The sequence below is a fragment of the Sphaerodactylus townsendi genome, linkage group LG11, assembly GCF_021028975.2.
Source record: "Sphaerodactylus townsendi isolate TG3544 linkage group LG11, MPM_Stown_v2.3, whole genome shotgun sequence".
Lineage (NCBI taxonomy): Eukaryota > Metazoa > Chordata > Lepidosauria > Squamata > Sphaerodactylidae > Sphaerodactylus > Sphaerodactylus townsendi.
Genome location: NC_059435.1, coordinates 52,777,038 through 52,796,364, shown reverse-complemented (window position 1 = coordinate 52,796,364; position 19,327 = coordinate 52,777,038). Strand labels below are relative to the sequence as shown.

At 44.3% G+C, this 19,327-nt stretch overlaps 1 protein-coding gene across 1 annotated transcript in view; it reads left to right on the top strand.

Annotated features, from left to right (window-relative positions):
* Positions 1-6,139: 6,139 nt before the first annotated feature.
* The window catches only part of ZNF804B (zinc finger protein 804B), a 99,415-nt gene continuing 86,227 nt past the window's right edge, over positions 6,140-19,327 (top strand). Inside the window, exons 1-2 of the mRNA XM_048510489.1 lie at positions 6,140-6,344; positions 10,836-10,909. Of these exons, the coding sequence (XP_048366446.1) occupies positions 6,140-6,344; positions 10,836-10,909 (279 nt within the window). The remainder of the gene's footprint in view (positions 6,345-10,835; positions 10,910-19,327) is intronic.

Below are 19,327 nucleotides of genomic sequence, written 5' to 3'. Positions count from 1 at the left end.
CCCTGTCATCTTTTAGCACACCCTTTGTTCCTTTGTCATCCTAACTGGCCTACCAGCTTCCCTTGCTGGCTTCCTGCTTTGATGTACTTGAAGAACTGTTTGTTGCTGGTTTTGATGTTCACAGCCATGTGTTCCTCTCTATAACCTTTTTGCCTCCTTACAGCTAGCTAACTTTGCTTCTTTGCCACCATTCTGTGTTCTCTCTGGTAATTCTTTATCAGTTAAGTTGGACTTCACTTTCTAAAAGACATCTTTTTTTCCCACAATTTCCTCAACGGCCCCTTTTGTTAACCATGGTGGCTTTCTTTTGGACTGGAAGCTGCCTTTCTAAGAACACATTCCAGCTGAGCTTTTGTGACTGTGTTTTTAAATAACCTCCAAGCATCTTGGACATTTTTGACTCTCTTGATTTTCCCTTTCAGCTTCCCCAAGACTATCCCCCTCATCTTTGAGAAATTTCCCTTTCTGGAAGAGCAAATGTAACTACATTAGTAGTTGTCACTTGTTACGCATGTGCAGAGATACTCGAATCTGACAGCATTGTGGTCGCTGTTCCCTATCGGCTCAACAACACTGACTTCCCGCACCAGGTCCTGGGTCCCACATAGAATTAGATCTAGGATCCCACATCTCCCTGGTTGGTTCACTACAACCATCTGCTCTAAGCCACAGTCATTTAGGCATATCCAGGGAATGTTCTCTCCTTACCATGACCTTGAACATGCATTTTCCAGTTTATATAGATAGTTAAAATCGCCCATTACCAATGCATATTTTGCTTTTGTTGGCCTCTCTAATTTCTTTTTTTTTCCATCTCAGAATCCTCTTTGCGCTTTGGTCAGGGGACTTATAATATATTCCTAATGTTAAACTATGCTTCACCTGGTATTGATATCCACAGTGCTTCTGTAGGGGAATCAGCTCCCTGCATTTCATTGTCTATTTTATGTGACACCATGCTTCCTTTGATGTAGAGGGCCACTCCACCCCCAATTCTACCTGTCCTATCCTTCCTGTAGAGCCTGTAACCTGGGATAACAGCATCCCACTGGTTCTCCTCATTCCACCATGTCTCTGTGGATGCTCCACTATATCAATGTCCTCCTTCAAAACTCTGTACTCCAGCTCCCCCCATTTTAGGGTCGAATGCTTCTACTATTAGCATAGAGACACTTGTATACTCTGTCTCTGTCCCTAACCTGGGATTTATGTGTTTTGCCCTAGCCTTTTGTAGACACTATCACTTATCACATTGCTGTGCTCTTCACTTGTATGTGGTTGATTTAAAAAACTCCTTCTCTGTCTGCATCCCCATGGACTCTGTATTCCGGAACTGTCACCTCAGCTCCTGTCGGCTTTCCCCAGGGATCAGTTTAAAAGCTGTTCTGCCACCTTTTTTTCAAGTTGAGCCAGCAGCCTGGTTCCTCTTGGTTAAGATGAAGCTCCGTCCCCTTTGTACAGGCCTGCCTTATCCCAAAGGTTCCCCAGTTCCTGACAAATCCTGAAACCCTCTGCCTTGCACCACCTTCTCATCCACGCGATTGGTGAACCCTGTATTCCTGGGCTGCTTCGCTCTCATGCCAGTGGAACAGGTAGCATTTCAGAGAATGCCACCTTGGGGGTCCTGGATTTTAACCTTTTTTCCCTAGCAGCCTAAATTTTAGCTTCCAGAACCTCCCGGCTACATTTCCCAATGTCATTGGTACCAATGTAACCACAGCTGCTGACTCCACCCCAGCACTGCTCCTTAACAGCCTATCTAGGCGTAGGGGCTGACATCCGGGTAACCTTCTCAAGACCAGGCAGGCAAGTCACCTCAAGTGCGGTCATCCGCCTGTCACAAACCCAACTCTCTATATTCCTGATGACTGAATCACCCACTACAAAGGAGCCCCACCTCCCCGAGGGGTATCCTCAGTCGTAGAGGATATCTGACCACCAACTAAGGAAGGGGTCCCATCTAAGGGGACATCTTCCACCGCAGACTGGCACCCTCTGTCACCCAGACTCTCATCCTCCATGACATCTGAAGAGCTGTCACCTTGGGAAGTGGGACCCGGCTGCTGGGTCCCTGAAAGCCTTGTTTGTTGCCCTCTCTGCCTCTCTCAGCTTCTCCAGGTCTGCCACCTTGGCTTCTGCAGAACGGACATCGTTCCTTGTATGCTGAGCTCATTGCAGCGAGGGCACACTCCATCACTTCTGGCTCTAGTGGCAGATAGTCATACATGTGACACTCAATTAGTGCAAAACACTGGCTTCTCCCCATCCCCTGCTGGCTTCCTGCCTTCATATCTGCTTTTGTTTATATATTTAGATATTAAACTTTTAGTCAGTGCCCCTTTGAGCTATCTGTACCTACTATCCCTCAAAAAAATGTCCTTATTAATTAATTAATTTATTTATTTTAAAAAAAAGAAGAAGAGAAATTATAGCTAGCGCCAAGGCCTTTGGTTCCAGAGACTGAACTAAAGACTGAATGACTCACCTCAGGAGCCCCACCTTTAGCAGCCCAGGACAAAGAGTAACCTCTGTTAACCCCTGTTAAGCCCCACCTCCAGCAGTCTCAGCTCTTAGCAACCTAACAAGGAGAAAAAGAGAAAACCCCTGCAAACCCCTGTTAAAAATACACTGTTTTAAAAGATGTGGCTTTGAGAAAAGCCCTCCAAAATGAACACCAGCAGGTCACTCTGCTCTTCCTGGCCAGTTGCCTTGTCCACTGCTGCTCCTTTCTGCTCCTTTCTGCTGGTTCCAGAGACTGAACTAAAGACTGAATGACTCACCTCAGGAGCCCCACCTTTAGCAGCCCAGGACAAAGAGTAACCTCTGTTAACCCCTGTTAAGCCCCACCTCCAGCAGTCTCAGCTCTTAGCAATGAACTCATATCAATGAACTCATATTAAAAAAAATGAAGACTCCGAAAAACACTGGATACGTGTGATGCGTTTCTTCACTGTTCACTGATTTCACTGAAAAAATGAAGTGACTTTTCTACTACAAGAATTTTTGAATGAGTTGATGATTTGAAATATAATGAAATTTGGCTGAATTGACAGTTTGAAGAGAAAACTCCGGTGTTTGGTATGGATATGCTAAATGAGATAGTCCAATTGTTAGGATAATATATATTTATGACAACCTTATGGGGTTTATTGTGATACTTACAATTGATAATGAGTTCATTGAAAAATACAAATTTCTGTTGATGTTTACAGCCTGAATGCAACATGTGAACAGTTTGATATTTGGATAACTTTTTAAAAAAACATGTCAACAAAACCAATCACAATGATTCCAGCACTTCCCATTCAGTTCCATGGCATAACTTCCTGCTTTTGTGAGAGGTAAAGGTACAGGGGCAAACTAAAATAGATGTCTTATAGGTTTACTCAGTAAATATTTATTGTGACATGAAGTTTTTGTGAGCTAGAACCAGTGGTGGGATCCCAAAATTTTAGTAACAGGTTCCCATGGTGGTGGGATTCAAACTGTGGCGTAGCGCCAATGAGGCTGGGCGGGGTACGACAGGGGCATGGCTGGGCATTCTGGAGGCAGGGCATTCTTGGGCAGGGCTGTGGCAAGGACGCAGCTGCTGCGCCGGTCCTTGGGCGGGAAACGAATGCACGCAGGTGCAGGCTGCCACGCACGCCGGTGCACCTCCTGCTAGACTGCTTCAAGTTCTGCGCGCTACTGCTGAGAGGAGGGGCGTTACTAAAGCAAAAATCACGTGGCAAAATCACCAATTAGTAACCCCCTCTCGGCACACACAAATAATTAGTAACCTACTCTCGGGAACCTGTGGGAACCTGCTGGATCCCACCTTGGCTAGAACCACTTTATCAAATGTAAGAAGTGTCACACACACACACACACACACACACACACACACACACACACACAAATGATAGATATATATGCATACATATAAAATGATAAAATTAGACACATAGCTAAAGAGAAAAATATAAAGAGGCACAGGCTATGCAAAATGAGTAGATGAGGAGAGTATTTTTGTCAGGAATAGCCTGGCTGGAAAAAAATGAGGAAAGTTCCTTTTGCTTCTTTTACACATGAAGGCTTCTATAGCCATTAGAGGACTGCTCCGATACTTGCTGTATTTGTGGTAGTTTAAATACTGAATGAGCAGATTTGCCTCCTGCCAAAAGAGCTGCAGCAATACCTGCAGCAAAACCACCCTTTTTTTTGTTGAAATGTAGGCAAATGTAGGTTTATAACAAATGTTGTACCCCACATTTCTCTTCAATGGTAACTTGTGACATGAACAGAAGGTTTGCTGTGTTTCCTGAATTACAATCCAATCCAAAGCCTGAGGTGGCAAGGGATGATACTGCTGCTGTGCTGCCCCGCTTCCTCCAGAGGTCTTTCAGGTGGTGCAGGGAGGCAGGGAAAAAGGAAAATTCCCCGGCTGCCTAAATGCACTCCATTGCCTCATACAAAGTTCTGCCACCCTTTTGGGTGGTGTAACTCCAAGGCCTTGGGCACCACGTTCCTGGCAGCAAAGCCCAGGTGGAAGTCAACTAACATTGGCTCCACCCCCAAGAACACTCCTGGATTCCAACGCAGCTCTGAAAGCCAGCCTCTCTTCTGGGTTGGGTCAGGTGCCACTGAGGTCCACACTGCCTGCCCACCTCCCAGCTTGCCCACTCCACCAGCTTATTTGCCAAATATGCTGGTGGGGTGGACAAATGCGCTGGCACAAGCTTGTGCCAGTTCCATAGACCCATTTCTCCCTGCTTTGGATTGAGATGTTAAAACTATTCATGTCTGAGATGATGGTTGCTAGAATGTTTTATTGTATCATCATATAGTTCATAACTTATTGCTTTTATGGTGACCACTATTTTTTGTTACATTTTATGTTGAGATTGAATTTATTTGCCTTGATTTAAACGTAGTTGTTGTGTACAATCTTGTGTATAGGTCCATAGAAAGGCAGGATATTAATATTTCAAATAGATGAATGAATAATGAGCAACAGGGCAAAGGCCAGAACTGTCTCACAACAATTGCTGCTATAGTACTTTCTCTGTTGTTTTTGTAGATTCTGATCCAGTACTCCCCTTTCTCCCAACAATATTTCAGGCTGCAGAGTTCCTCCAGAGGGTCCCTCGGGGATTTGTGTCAGGATTAGTGCTTTTCAACCTGTTTATTAATGACCTGGAGCCAGGGGTGAATAGTGAGGTGGCCAAGTTTGCAGATGACACCAAATTATTTCGGGTGGTTAAAACAAAAATGGATTGTGTAAAACTCCAAAAGGATCTCTCCAAATTGACGGAGTGGGCATTAAAATGGCAAATGAGATTCAAAGTGAGCAAGAGAAAAGTGATGTGTATTGGGGCAAAAAAATTTACATAAACACTGATGGGATTTATGCTGGCTGGTGGTAGTGGATAACTCAATGAAAACGTCAACCCAGTGTGTGGCTGCTGTGAAAAAAGCAAATTCCATGCTGGCCAGAATTAGTCAAGGAAGAGAGAATAAAACTACTACTATCATACTGCCATTACACATATCTATGGGGAGACCACACTTTGAATAATATATACAGTTGTGGTCTTAAGAAAAGATATTGCAGAGATTGAGAGAAGGTGCAAAAAAGAGCAGCCAAAAATGGTCAGGGGGCTAGAGCAACTGCCATATGAGGAGCAGTTAAAACACTTGGGGCTGCTGAGAAATGATACAGGTCTATAAAACCGTGCATGGTGTGGAGAGAAAAGACAGGGAGAAACTTCCTCTCGCATAATACTAGAATGTGGGTCATCTGCTGAAGATGAAGGATGAGAGATTCAAAACAGACAAAAGGAAGGTTTCTTTAAAAAAACGCACATATAGTTAAATTGTGCCAGCATGTGGTGATGGCTGCCAACTTTGGAAGGCTTGAGGAGGGCAATGGACCTGTTCATGAAGGATAGAGCTATTTATGGCTACTAGTCAAAATGGATACTAGTCATGATGCGCAGCTATTATCTCCAGTATCAGAAAAAACATGTCTATTATATTAGGTGCTGTGGAGCAGGCAGGATAATGCTGCTGCTACAATGTTCCCTGTAGGCAGTGCAGGTGAGCAGCCTTGCACCCTCCATTTCTGTGCTATGCAGTTGAAAATTTTGCTACTCATTGAATGAGCCTGAAGGACACTTTGCAGGGGGAGCTCTTCCAGGTGGCTGGTAATCTTCCTCAATCACAGACGGGAAGTCATGCTCTGCCAGGTGTCACCAACCTGACTGGGGAGAGGCATGTGAGGGCCGGCGCAGAGGTGCAAGATGTGGCCTGGTGCAGCTGGGGGAAGTGCAGCGGCAAGGAGGCCAGAAGAAGGACTCCAGAAAGTGAGGCAAAGTGGGTTGGGGTGGCACCTGGTGCTGCTCCTTTGGGAGTCAGCATCCTGCTCTGGGTGGGAGCAGCACTGGTGAGTGAGGGCTGGGAGGAGTGGGGAGGGGGTGCTCTAGTTCTCCTCTGTATGGGGGTAGGGAAAGAGCAGGATGTGCCTCTGCTTCTCTCTCTCTTTCTCCCTCTCTCTCCTTCTTGCCCCTATCCTTCCCCTTCTCTTTCCTTTCCCCTTCTTTCTCTCTTTCTTTCAGATCCCACCCTGAGATGTTCTTGCAGATCCCAGTTGCTCAGTGTGAAGTAGTCTATGGATTCTTTGCTAAAGGCATCTCCATTGCCTTTTTTCATTTATAACAATTTTAGAATAATATTACTGCCTTTATTACATTTCTTTGACTGAGCACCGGACACTCAAGTCTTAAGTTGTTAAGAAGCTCCATAAAAATGTGAGCAGAGGATAATTTTATACCAATATTCACAATGTAAGAAAAAATGTTTTCATGTTCCAAAAGTGTGGCCTTGGGCATGGTTTCTGGGTGTAGTGATTAATGAGGTCTGGTTTTAATTCTAGAGTCGTCCCTCTTTTTCTTTTAAAAAAGACTTTTTAAAATTATGATTTTTAATACATGATATGGATTGGGGAGGCAAGCCCAAATAAAGGGAAAAATGAAAGGGTGAGCCTCGTGATGGCAAGGAGGACTCACACACATTTGCAATGTGATCCTCAGCATATATACGCATCAGGAAATCTCATTGGCCCAGACCTAGATGGCCCAAACTAGCCCAAGCCATGGTGAAAGTCTATAATTGCTATGAAGAGGCAGGCAATGGCCAACCACCTCTGAACAGCTCTTGTCCTGAAAACCAGCTGCGACTTGAGGGCACTTTCCTCCCCCACAAGCAAATAGAGCGATGTCCCTAAAAGCTCAATTATTTATATTTCTAACCCAGATACAAGTGATGCAGTAATAACTCAATAGAAAAGTCTTTTTAAAATCACAAATATGTGCTGTATAAGCTGCATGAAAGGTTGACAGCCACACAGTAGCTTTGAATTTAAAATATTTTTGCTCAAACCATCAAAAGTTCCGCTCAGTGGTTGGGAAGTTCTGCTCAGGTCGGGGAAAATTAGAGGGAACCTTGTGCTGCTGTCGTCTTGTTTGTGAATTTTCTAGAGGTACCTGGATGGCCACAGTGTGAAAAAAAACTGCTGGACTTGATGGGCCTTGGTCTGATCCAGCGTGGTTTTTCTTATGTTCTTATGTTTTCTGTTCAAAATACAGAACTTCCTCATAATATTCCTTTGTTGTTCTGTAGGTTCTATAGGTTCTGTAGGTCCCAGCTGCATTCTGTATGGCTAAACTGGAAGTACTGGGGAAGGCATCCTTTTGCTGCAGTTCTCAGTCCCTTGCATTTGTTTACATCCTTTTCATCTCTACATTAACCTTTGGGTGGCATGTTGGGAAGTGAAAGTGGTCAAGGAACAATATTGGCTGAGTGGCCCCGCAGAGCTGTCAGCAATGTGAAAGAGTGCTCGGCTCAGAATTCCTCAGCAGCAACAATAATCAGTGCAGGAGATGGCAACTGGTGAGTTGACACCAGTCATTGCTGCAGTTGATAGAGCTTCAGGTCCTTGGCTCTGCTTGCTACGATCACCAGTAATTTCCCCAGTAAGTTACATAGTTAGTCTGTCCTATTACCAGTAAGCAAGTATATACTGACAAATTCTGCAGAAAAACTATCCTAAATGTGATTGTACACATCAAGGCCCCTTCCGCACATGCAGAATAATGCACTTTCAATCCACTTTCACAATGGTTTGAAAGTGGATTTTGCTATTCCGCCCAGCTGCAAAGTGCGTTGAAAGTGGATTGAAAGTGCATTATTCTGCATGTGCGGAAGGGGCTATTTTTGTGTTTTTTGTGCTGATGGTAGCCACACAAAGATGCAATTGTATTGTACATTGTATATCCAATCGTATCAAGACTGCATTGTGCTAGGGTTTTATAAATGCACCAAACTGTACGTGTGCATTGATAAAATGCTTCCCAAGAGTAAACTAAGATGTGCAGTCATACATATAGACATATAAGCATGGCTTTTCAGAATGTTTTACCAATGGACACAAGCGCATCCATAACATATAAAAAGGAAAAGGCATGAATGAGCTAAGATGATTGACAGTTACAGCAGCCTAGAAGTGAAATAAAATAAAATAAAAAGAACAGTTGAGGGGATGTGAACATTGCTTTCACTTTGGAAACACAACCAGGTAATTTAAAGTTTCAAACTCTGGGGAGAAATTTGGATGAAGATAATTTTAGAAGCAATTCCCTTTTTAAAGCCACAATTAATTTTCTTCTTCACACTTCATACTCATTTAATCAGTGCTTACTGAGAGCATGATTTCAAGGAAGTACAGTGCCCAGGTTTTCAACATAGTTTAGATTCAGCTTCAACTAGGCCATTAGTAAAATGTTCTGCACCTCAAGCTTCATTGAATCCTTTTCCATTCTGTTAGTGGAAAGAACGTGTTGTTTTTTTTACCTTATTCATATTTTTTTCCAGTGATTTCTTTCCCATGGGGAGGGATCTGGGCTCAGCAGTGGTGTATCTGCCATGAGGATATCTGGAGACAAACACCCTGGGCATCCCCATAGGAGTCATGTGGGTGGGTGGAAAATCCCCCCCCCACTCCCGGGAAGGAGAAGGGGCGCAGCTGGGCCTCAGCGCGATGTGAGCACACCAGCCGGGCCAAGGGGGGAAATGGCACCCGGGGAAAAATGGTGCCCGGACTTCACCTTTCCATGGCACTTTCCTTGCCTGGTGGGAACTACACTTCCCAGAAGACCTTGCGAGCCTCACAAGGTCTGTTGGGAAGTGTAGTTCCCAACAGGCTACTTTTTCAGCAGACTGATTTTTGCAGCTGGCTAAACTCAAGTAAGTGGGGGGAGCACAGCAGGGGGAGCAGGGCCTGGGGACCATTAGAAGACCCCCCAAGTTTGGTGAAGTTTGTGTTGGGTTGCCCAACACAAACTTCAGTTTCCCTCCATTAAGATGCTCATTGATAATACCTAGCATGGCTGCAATAAGATCATTAGGTCCAAATCTGTAGTACAGCTGCAGCCAAAACTTGAGTGTTAACAACTACAGTTTTGTTCCTAAAAGTCTTTGACTTGTTTCTTGATATAGGGAATGAGTATAGAGAACTCATTTTGGTGGAGGGCAGCTTCATGTGTTCATGTGTACTCTTCTATGTATAAAAATGGTCCAGGTGGCTTACAGTATAAAAAAATATAAAAACATATAACAGTCCATAAAATCTTATTTATTTATATTATATTTATATCAACCATTTCTGGTTGAGGGCGGGCTCAGGGCGGCTTACAATAAGATTAAAACTGTCTAAACATATAACATTAAAAACCAAATCTAATATTTAAAACCTAGCATTTCTGACAGCGCCTGTACAATAAAATCCCAGCATGGTTTCTGTCATAAATAATAGGCTTAAAACAATAAAATTCATAAGTGACATGAAATTCTGTTTGAAGGCATTTTGGAAAAGATACATTTTTTAAAAAACCACTGAAAGTGTAATGAGAAAATTAATGGGAATGAGTGCTACAACTTTACAGGGAGGCTGCTGAGAACATTTTTCCATAGATTGTTAATAGATGCACTTGTGACACCTTGCCAATATATTACTTTTTAATGTGAACATCTCATTTGAAAGCCATTGTGATATCTTCTAGTGAAGACAAAGCCAAGAAGACTGAATCATTCTTTTGAGGTAATACAGATTTCTAGAGAAGTGGGAATGGAGACTCAAAGGATGTGTAACAATATAGTAGGTCAGAGAACTCTGTGAAAGGTGTTAGAAAGACTCAACTCTTGTAGCATATTCACAAACGATGAAAGACAAAATCAGGAAAGAAAATGACCCTGCATCCTAAATTTAACTTTGGCTCATTCCGCACATGCAGAATAATGCACTTTCAAACTGCTTTCAGTGCTGTTTGAAGCTGTGCGGAATGGCAAAATCCACTTTCAAACAGTTGTGAAAGTGGTTTGAAAACGCATTATTTTGTGTGTGCGGAAGGGGCCTTTAAGAAGTGGTGCCAGTACCGTAGATTCTCCACAATAGCAGTCTATACAGCTGCACCCCAAGTTTGCAGAGCCTGAATATGCTTTTTGTGGGTGCTTCATCATGCATATGATGAAGCTACTGAGAACAGGAATGATACTCTTTATTTAGAGTATTTGGTAATGGATAAGTGTTAATACAATAAGAAAGGAAAGATGCAGAAAAGTTAGTTGGCACAGTACTCTGAATCCTGTCCCTGCCCCACAGAAAACTAAGCTTGAAATTAACATCCCCATCTAAAGTGTGTGTGTGAATATGCCCATAGGAGCAGCACATGGCCACTCCAGTAGATTTGCCCTTCCCAGGGCACTTACCCCGGTGGACAGATGAAATCATCAATTTGCAGTTGATGCCACCGCCCTCCCCAGCAGTGGGCACAGTGAAGGACACAGCAACAGCATCCCTGTGCCTCCACCACCAGTACAGCAGGGGTAGTCAACTTTACTGAGCTTCCTCCCGGCTGCTCACACCTTATGCCAGTGGTCATTAGTTTAGACTTGTGCCACTGAAAAGGCAGTGTATAGACTTACACATAGAGTCCTATAGAGGCTTCTTGGCAGAGGCTAGCTGCTGGATGGCAGGTAGCATGCCCACATTCTAGGTGAAATCCAAACAGCTAGGCACTATATCTCATATTGAATGTGACTGGCTCTGCTCACAGTACAAAAAAAAGAGAGAGGCAATATATGGTGGTCATGCTAATGGTTGATAATTGTCATAACTGTTGATACATGCAGTAAACTTTGCAGTGCAAAGGAATTGTCAGTAGATCTGATACTAGAAAATAAAATCCTAACAATACAAAGGAAAATTCTGATGGAATCAAACATTACCAGAAACACCTAGTTGCCATCAGAAGTGGCAGGCTTGGGTCAACGTTACCGCACCTCCTTTGTAGCATAGTACAACTTTGTAGTGCAGTACAACTTATTCAGTTCTGATATCCTTATCATGAGTTTTTTCCATTCCTGCTTCACATTGCTGCAGATGGTGAGACTTACTTCGCTCAATAAACACACAACAACGACAGGCTGGAAAGGAATGGGCCGCAGCCCGTTTATTAATAATCAATAACATAACAACATGAACTATATACATGAGAGCTGGGCGGCAAACGGGTCGCACATCACATCCCAATCTCCATTGGGAAACTGGCAGGAAGGGAAGCCCCAGAGATAACACTCCTGCTTGCTTCCACCCTTCCCGCCCATGCTGAGGAGACGGGCACCGGCTAAGCCCCAAGGCCGCCTAACGGCCCGTCCTCCTCCCGTGCTTGCTGGGATGTCGGGCACCGGCTAAGCCCTCGGCCGCCTATCGGCCCGACCCAACCCCACTCCCTGGGGTGTCGGGCAGCGGCCCGGCCTGCCGGCCTGCCAGCCTGCCCGCCCCACCCCCCGGGCCTTCCGCAGGGCACAAGCCTGGGAGCCCCAGCCGGAAGGCTCGTTCTCTCCCCAGATGTGCGACACCGTTGCAAACCCGCCAGGACTGCGACAGTAAGGACCCAAACCCCGCCAACCCCTTAACCATAGGGAGGGTGGGTGGGCCACGCCTTGCTGGGTCTCGCCGCCGGGAAGGGCGCGTACTGGGAGAGGCATCTTAATATACCCTGGCTCCTCCCGCCTTTTCGGCTGGGAGCCAATCATTGCACCCGGTTCTGCAGCATGCCACCAGGCCATGCAAGCCCCTTATTTTGCTGCGTTGCTCACCCCAGCAGCAATGGCTGCCCCCGGTTATTCGGGTGCATCTAATTTACTATATAATGGCATCATGACATGAAATGAACTACAAAGTATTTCAAGAAAAGGACAGGGATGTTGACAAGGGGCTTCCTTTTTTGTGGCAGCCTTATGTTTCTTGTAACATTTAATGCTGCCTCCAAGGCAGCATAATTTAAAATAGGTTACCTATAACACAGTCATTGCACAGTGTCTTTTTTATCAGCTTCTCAAAATTTCTCCAGGGCATCAATTGCAATTGCCTTGTTCTGACACTTTGACCAGCGTCTTTTTTTCAAGGACAGTGAGTTTCAGTTCCTTCAGAAAAGAGCAGTAAATAAATCTTTCTTGATAAGCAGACATTTGAGAATGTTTATACGCTTACATGTCTTGTTTTGTGTCCATGCAGTTTGTACCTTAATGTCGCATCTTATTTTGGTGCTGTGACTCTTTTTTGGAGCATAAATAATAAACGCAACGCTCACTGCTCCGACACAGAATCAGCACGTAAAACAATTCTTATGTGGATTGATAAGATTTGTCTACTGAAGGGTTTTGAAAATCTCTCAAAAAATTGAAATATCCTGCTAAATGTATTGTGAAAGGTTTTCATGGCCAGAATCAACTGGCTGTTTTGGGTTTGGGGGGCTGTTTGGCTATGGGCTTTGCTCCTGAAATTTCACCCGCATCTATAGTTGGCGTTAGGAGCAAAAGCTACTGGACTGTGACCACATATCCCAGAAAGCCTAAAACAGCCAGTATCCTGCTAAACTCTGTGCCAGAAAAGGAAATGTCCCATTTTAAATTTAAATTAAATATACTTCCCAAGGTCTCCCGGGAGTAGCTTCTGCAGTCCTCCTTACCACAGGTCCATTTTAGGTGACTATTTTTTTAGACTACAACTTTGCTGGAGGGAATGGCTAGATATCCTATTTAGAGCAGCCTGAGGACAAGTGTACATGTGTTTTTGATGCTCAGAAGCAACAAACTCCAAAAGAAGCGTGCAGAATGTCATTCTGAAGAGCATTAGAGAATGGCAGGATAAGGTAAACCAAAATCTCATTAGGAAACATGGCAGTTTAAGCAAATCTAGGCATAGATGCAAACTATGGACAAGTGAAGCGGAAAAGCCTCTTGAAATGCATGGTCATATCCAATCATTGAAGCATTTGATGAATGGGTATTATTGTAATTGGTAAAGAGTGTGGTCTGATTTGAGCTACAAAGAATATAGAAGACTTTATGTTGCACATTAAATATTTATTTAGAAGATTTTTATGATGTCTATCCATACTCCTGCTAGAGGAAACTTACAAGAAAAAACACAATAAAATCATAAAGTTATCAGAAATTACAATTATAACCCCCCCCCCCAAAAGCAATTAATTAAGAATTTTATTGTCCTGGTGTATAAAAAAAGAATAGCATTGGCTTGAAGTAAGCCTGAAAAAGAGGGGCATTCTACAGGCAAGATTTCATGGCTGAAAAACACTTGTTACTGATACCTACCTACCTGAAGAAAGAGGCACAAAGATCAGAGCTTGAAGGCTGATCATAATTGTTGGGATAGACATGAAGAAAATGTGTATCTGAAATAACCACTGTTTATATAGGAAACTTCAATGGAAACCTCTAGATCAAAGGAAGAACAATTCCGGCCTTTATCATATCCTGCAAATTATCAAACTAGACAACACTAATTAAACAGCAAAGCTATAAAGAAAATATACAAGTAAACATTTAGTCAAATCATGGGCCCTTTCCGCACGGGCCAATAACAACGCCCTGGGGACGGCAAAAACGCCGTCCCCAGGGAGCCGTTCGCACAGGCGGCGCTGCCAAAATGCAGCAGCGCCAACCTGGCTCCCTTCCCCCTCCCCCAGGGGGGCCTCAGGCCGCCTCCAAAAACCTCCCTCCTGGAGGGAGGTTTTTGGTACAACAGCGCATTCCCAGCAGCGCAGTGCGAACTGCACCGCCGGGAATGCGCTGTTGTCCCCGTCCCTCTCCCACTCACCTCATCGCCTCCATTGCCCTGCTGGCCTCTGAAGGCCCTCCCTCGCTGTCCTCCGACCCCTGGAGGTCGGAGGGCAGCGTGGGCGGGTCTACGGAGGCCAGCAGGGCGACGGAGGCGACGGGAGAGGGTCGGGGAAGAGGCGGGTCAGCCGGGCAACGGCGCTCCGCGGCGCCGTCGTCCCAGCGTCGTCGGGTCGGCATAGATTACGCCGACCCAACCCCTTACGCCTCCATGCGGAAGGGGCCATAGAGTTGGAAGGGGCTAAAGAGGCCAACTCGAGTCCATTTGGACTAAACTATTGATAAGACTCTGAATGGCTGCTGTATCTATCTGTCTTTTATGGACAATTGTTTTATTGTTTTATTGTATTTATTGTTTTATTGTATTTATTATATTTTGGAATGCCAATAAAGGCCATCATGATATAGAGGCCAACTAGTCCAACCCCCTGCTCAATGCAGGATTTGCTTGAATTATCCCTGATAAGTGTCCATCCAGCTGCTGCTTGAAGACTGCCAGAGAGGGGGAACCCACCACCTCCCTAGGTAGCCAATTCCATTGCTGAACCATTCTTACTGTAAAAAAAGGTTTCCTATATCACAGTACCTTTCAGCCCATAATTTATACCCAAATCCTATCCTCTGCTGCCAACAGGAACAGTTTTCTGCCCTCCTCTAAACCTTTCAAATATTTAAAGAGAACAGTGCTTAAAGAGAATAATCATTCAAATACTTAATTCAACTACTTAATTTTTGTTGTTGTTTTGAGGGAGGTGTCTTTGAAGCTATGACGAAACGATATGAGAATCTGCAATATGCATATATTCCAAGTTGTCAAAGCATCAAAGACATCTCCCTCAAAACAACAACAACAACAAAGGAACAATGACATGTGTGCCAAATTGGCAGTCAAAACAAACTTTATCCATGTACTTTTTACACAGAAATAGTGGGCAGATGAGCTGCAGAGGAAACCGAAACCCCCAAGGGAAACCAAATAGCGGGTGGCAGAAAGACTCACAAGTAGGAGAAAATGGCGGGCATGAGCTGCAGCGAAAATGGAACTGAGAGCTAGTGTGGGAGGGGAGGGGGAGCTGCTTTTCCTGGCTACACTTTTTTTGTCCACACTATGCTGGCAAAAAAAGCCAAAACGGTTCTTTTTCATTTGTCTGCAAGATGTTTTATTTGTGCTGTGCAGAATGGGCCATTGTATTATTCATGAGTATAGTACACAGCATGCAGCCCTCTTCAGGCAATCAGATCTTCATATGCTTCATACCTCTGTAGAAGGGAGCAGGAACCAGATTACTAGACCTTCTTCCACAAATCCACAAGCTTTCCCAATCATGTTGAGAAAGCATACAGGCACTTCCTGTGGATGTTTAGGTGGGACCAGTGAACGTGGTCTCATTATTTTCTGCGTTGCATGCAAAATGTGAATTTGAATGCCTAAACATCTTGGTGGGAACACTGATTTTAATTTAAAGCTACAAATGCTTCAGGGTGTTACAGCTGTGCTCAATCATGAACCCAACATGGAAAACATACATTGCCAAAATTACAAGATATAAGACAAGGACAACATAATTCCATAATGTTGTAATTACTGTTACTAGCAAATACAGTACTTTCCATATTTTAATGCTCCATTCCTAATTGTTCAGGAAATAAGCAGTAGATAGACCGTGTGATGATAATCAAATTCTGCACCACTTTTTGTAAAATCTGTGTTTGAGTATGTATACAATTAATTCCTTTTATATCTACACAAGTTTTTTTTTGCTTTGCTGTATATGAACAACAGCAAATAGTTTCATTTAATTTTATCTCAGGTCAAAATTTCTAGAATGCCTAATTTCCCATTTCTAATTACTTACCATAGAAATTTTTTTATTGTGAACAAGTCAATTTTTTGTATTCTTTTAACTGTATCAATTGTCTATAATGATTATGAGATGGAGAATGTGTTCAGATATCATTCCAGTGATGGCAGATATTATTCCAAGTGGTATATAAACCTTGAATTGATGCATTGGTTTTGATTTTCATATAATCATCAGTAAAATAGGGTTACAACCATTTAGGACAGTGGTGGTGAACCTTTGGCACTCCAGATGTTATGGACTACAATTCCCATCAGCCCCTGCCATTGGAATTGTGGTCCATAACATCTGGAGTGCCAAAGGTACGCCACCACGGATTTAGGTTGAGGAAGGAGGTGATTTGTAAGATAGGGTTGCCAGGTCCTCTCTGGCCACTGGCAGTGGATGAATGGGGAGGGAGGCAGGTTTGCCTGATACAGGCTGGGAAACTCTTTGAGATTTGGGGATAGAGCCTTAGGAGGACAGGGAGTTCAGTGGGCTACAATCCCATAGAGTCCACTATCCAAAGTATTCATTTTCTCCAGGGGAACTAATTTCTGTAGTCTGGAGAGGAGCTGTAATTTTGGGGTATCCCAAGTCTCACCTGGGGGCTGGCATCCCTAGTCTGAGATCCCTGCCAGTCCAAGGAGTCATTGAGGACTTGGAAGTATTAACGATCTGGCTGATTTGGAGGCTTCTTCTTACATTAATCCATGTTATTGATTCCACAGTGAAACTATCTCTGTAAAAATAAACTAAAACAGTTACCTGAAGTCCCTACTGCAAGGGAAGCAAGTCACACCCACCTTGTGTTAACACAGTCCCTTTCAAAGAAGGGTATATCAGTTTTGAACTGCATCAGACCATTCCTATCAGCTAAAAGTCAGGTTCAGGAAACTGTTAAAGAGCAAGTGAGCTTCCAGCTGAGCACTTGACAGGCTTGGCTTTGGTGGCGCCTTGGTGTTTGTCTTTGCCAGTGCTTTCATTCTCTGTAGTGAAACTTCCAGCTGAGTTCCAAGCTTGGGTCATTTCTTCAAAAGATGAGAAATGCTGGGCCTGTGGAAGGTAATACTTTGCCACACATCTGTTGCAAAGAGCATGTGGAAAACTCTCTCAGGGAATTCAGTCTCTTGGCGCTTTTATCTTTTAGACTCCAATTTCCATGTCACCATAGATTCCTGGAAGACTTGCTTTCTTGAATGCAATATGCAAATTAACTGTTCAAAGCAAGGGAAGTGTAGGTGAGGAGAACACCTGTGGCTAATGGCTGTCTAAATTTAAGTGCAGGTCCATGAATAAACACAAAAAGACTGTTCTGTAAATTACCAAGTGAATTGTTATCAACATGCACTTGTAATTTATATAGTGACAAGCAGTAGACCTTCAAGGACTTGCGGGGGGCATCTCATTTTTCCTCCTCCCACTATTTCTTCTATTCCTTTCCTGAAAGTCCCCCTAGCCTCTTCCTTTGTCCTCCAATTGACAAAAGCTGCTCCCCCAATTGACAGAAGAGCAACTTTGCTTCCCAGCCCAAGCCCCCCAGCTCCCACCCTGCCTGTCATTCTCTTCCTTTCCCTCCACCCAACAAATGAGGAAAAAGTCACCTGTAAGCCTGTTGTCCACCCACTTGTGTGCCCTTCCTCTGCTTGGACTTCTGCCTCTGAGCTTCGAAAGGGGCGAGCAGCCAGAAGAGGTGGGCAGCAGGGCAGCAGAAGAACAAGGTGGTGGGCAGCAGAGGCTCAGACTGGTGGGTAGGGAAGAGGTGACAGGTAGGTGGCTGGCAGAGGGTGGCAGATGCATTGGGTGGCAAAGACTCAGATGGGTGGGCGTGCTGGAGGAGGCAGCACTGTTGCTGCCTCACCCCCACTGGACCCTGCTTGCTCCTGGGAAGAGTGGCCTAGGATGCTGCCGGGCAAAGTGGGACGGTGCCTTGCTGCCACTGATGCCCTGTCATAAGAACATAAGAACATAAGAACAAGCCAGCTGGATCAGACCAAAGTCCATCTAGTCCAGCTGTCTGCTACTCGCAGTGGCCCACCAGGTGCCTTTGGGAGCTCACATGTAGGATGTGAACGCAATGGCCTTCTGCGGCAGTTGCTCCCGATCACCTGGTCTGTTAAGGCATTTGCAATCTCAGATCAAAGAGGATCAAGATTGGTAGCCATAAATCGACTTCTCATCCATAAATCTGTCCAAGCCCCTTTTAAAGCTATCCAGGTTAGTGGCCATCACCACCTCCTGTGGCAGCATATTCCAAACACCAATCACACGTTGCGGGAAGAAGTGTTTCCTTTTATTAGTCCTAATTCTTCCCCCCAGCATTTTCAATGAATGCCCCCTGGTTCTAGTATTGTGAGAAAGAGAGAAAAATTTCTCTCTGTCAACATTTTCTACCCCATGCATAATTTTGTAGACTTCAATCATATCCCCTCAGCCGCCTCCTCTCCAAACTAAAGTCCCAGCGCTGCAGCCTCTCCTCATAGGGAAAGTGCTCCACCCCCTCAATCATCCTTGTTGCCCTTCTCTGCACTTTTTCTATCTCCTCAATATCCTTTTTTGAGATGCGTGACCAGAACTGGACACAGTACTCCCAGAATGCGATTACAGCACCACTGCTTTATATAAGGGCATGACAATCTTTGCAGTTTTATGATCAATTCCTTTTCTAATGATCCCCAGCATAGAGTTTGCCTTTTTCACAGCTGCCATGCATTGGTTGACATTCCCATGGAACTATCAACTAAGACGCCTAAATCCCTTTCCTGGTCTGTGACTGATAGCACCCAAACCCCTGTAAGCGATAATATGTGAAGTTTGGATTTTTTGCCCCTATGTGCATCACTTTACATTTTGCTACATTGAACTGCATTTGCCATTTCTGAGCCCACTCACCTAATTGATCAAGGTCCGCTTGGAGCTCTTCGCAATCCTTTGTGGTTCTCACCACCCTACATAATTTGGTATCATCTGCAAACTTGGCCACCATGCTACCCACCCTACTTCCAGGTCATTTATGAATAGGTTAAGAGCACTGGTCCCCAAAGCGGATCCTTAGGGGACTTCCCCTCGACATCTCTCCATTGTGAGAACTTCCCATTTACACCCACTCTTTGTTTCCTGTTTTCAACCAGTTTTTTTAATCCATAGGAGGACTTCCCCTCTTATTCCTTCATTGCTGAGTTTTCTCAACAGTCTCTGGTGAGAACTTTGTCCAAAAGCCTTTGGAAATCCAAAGACAATGTCCACGG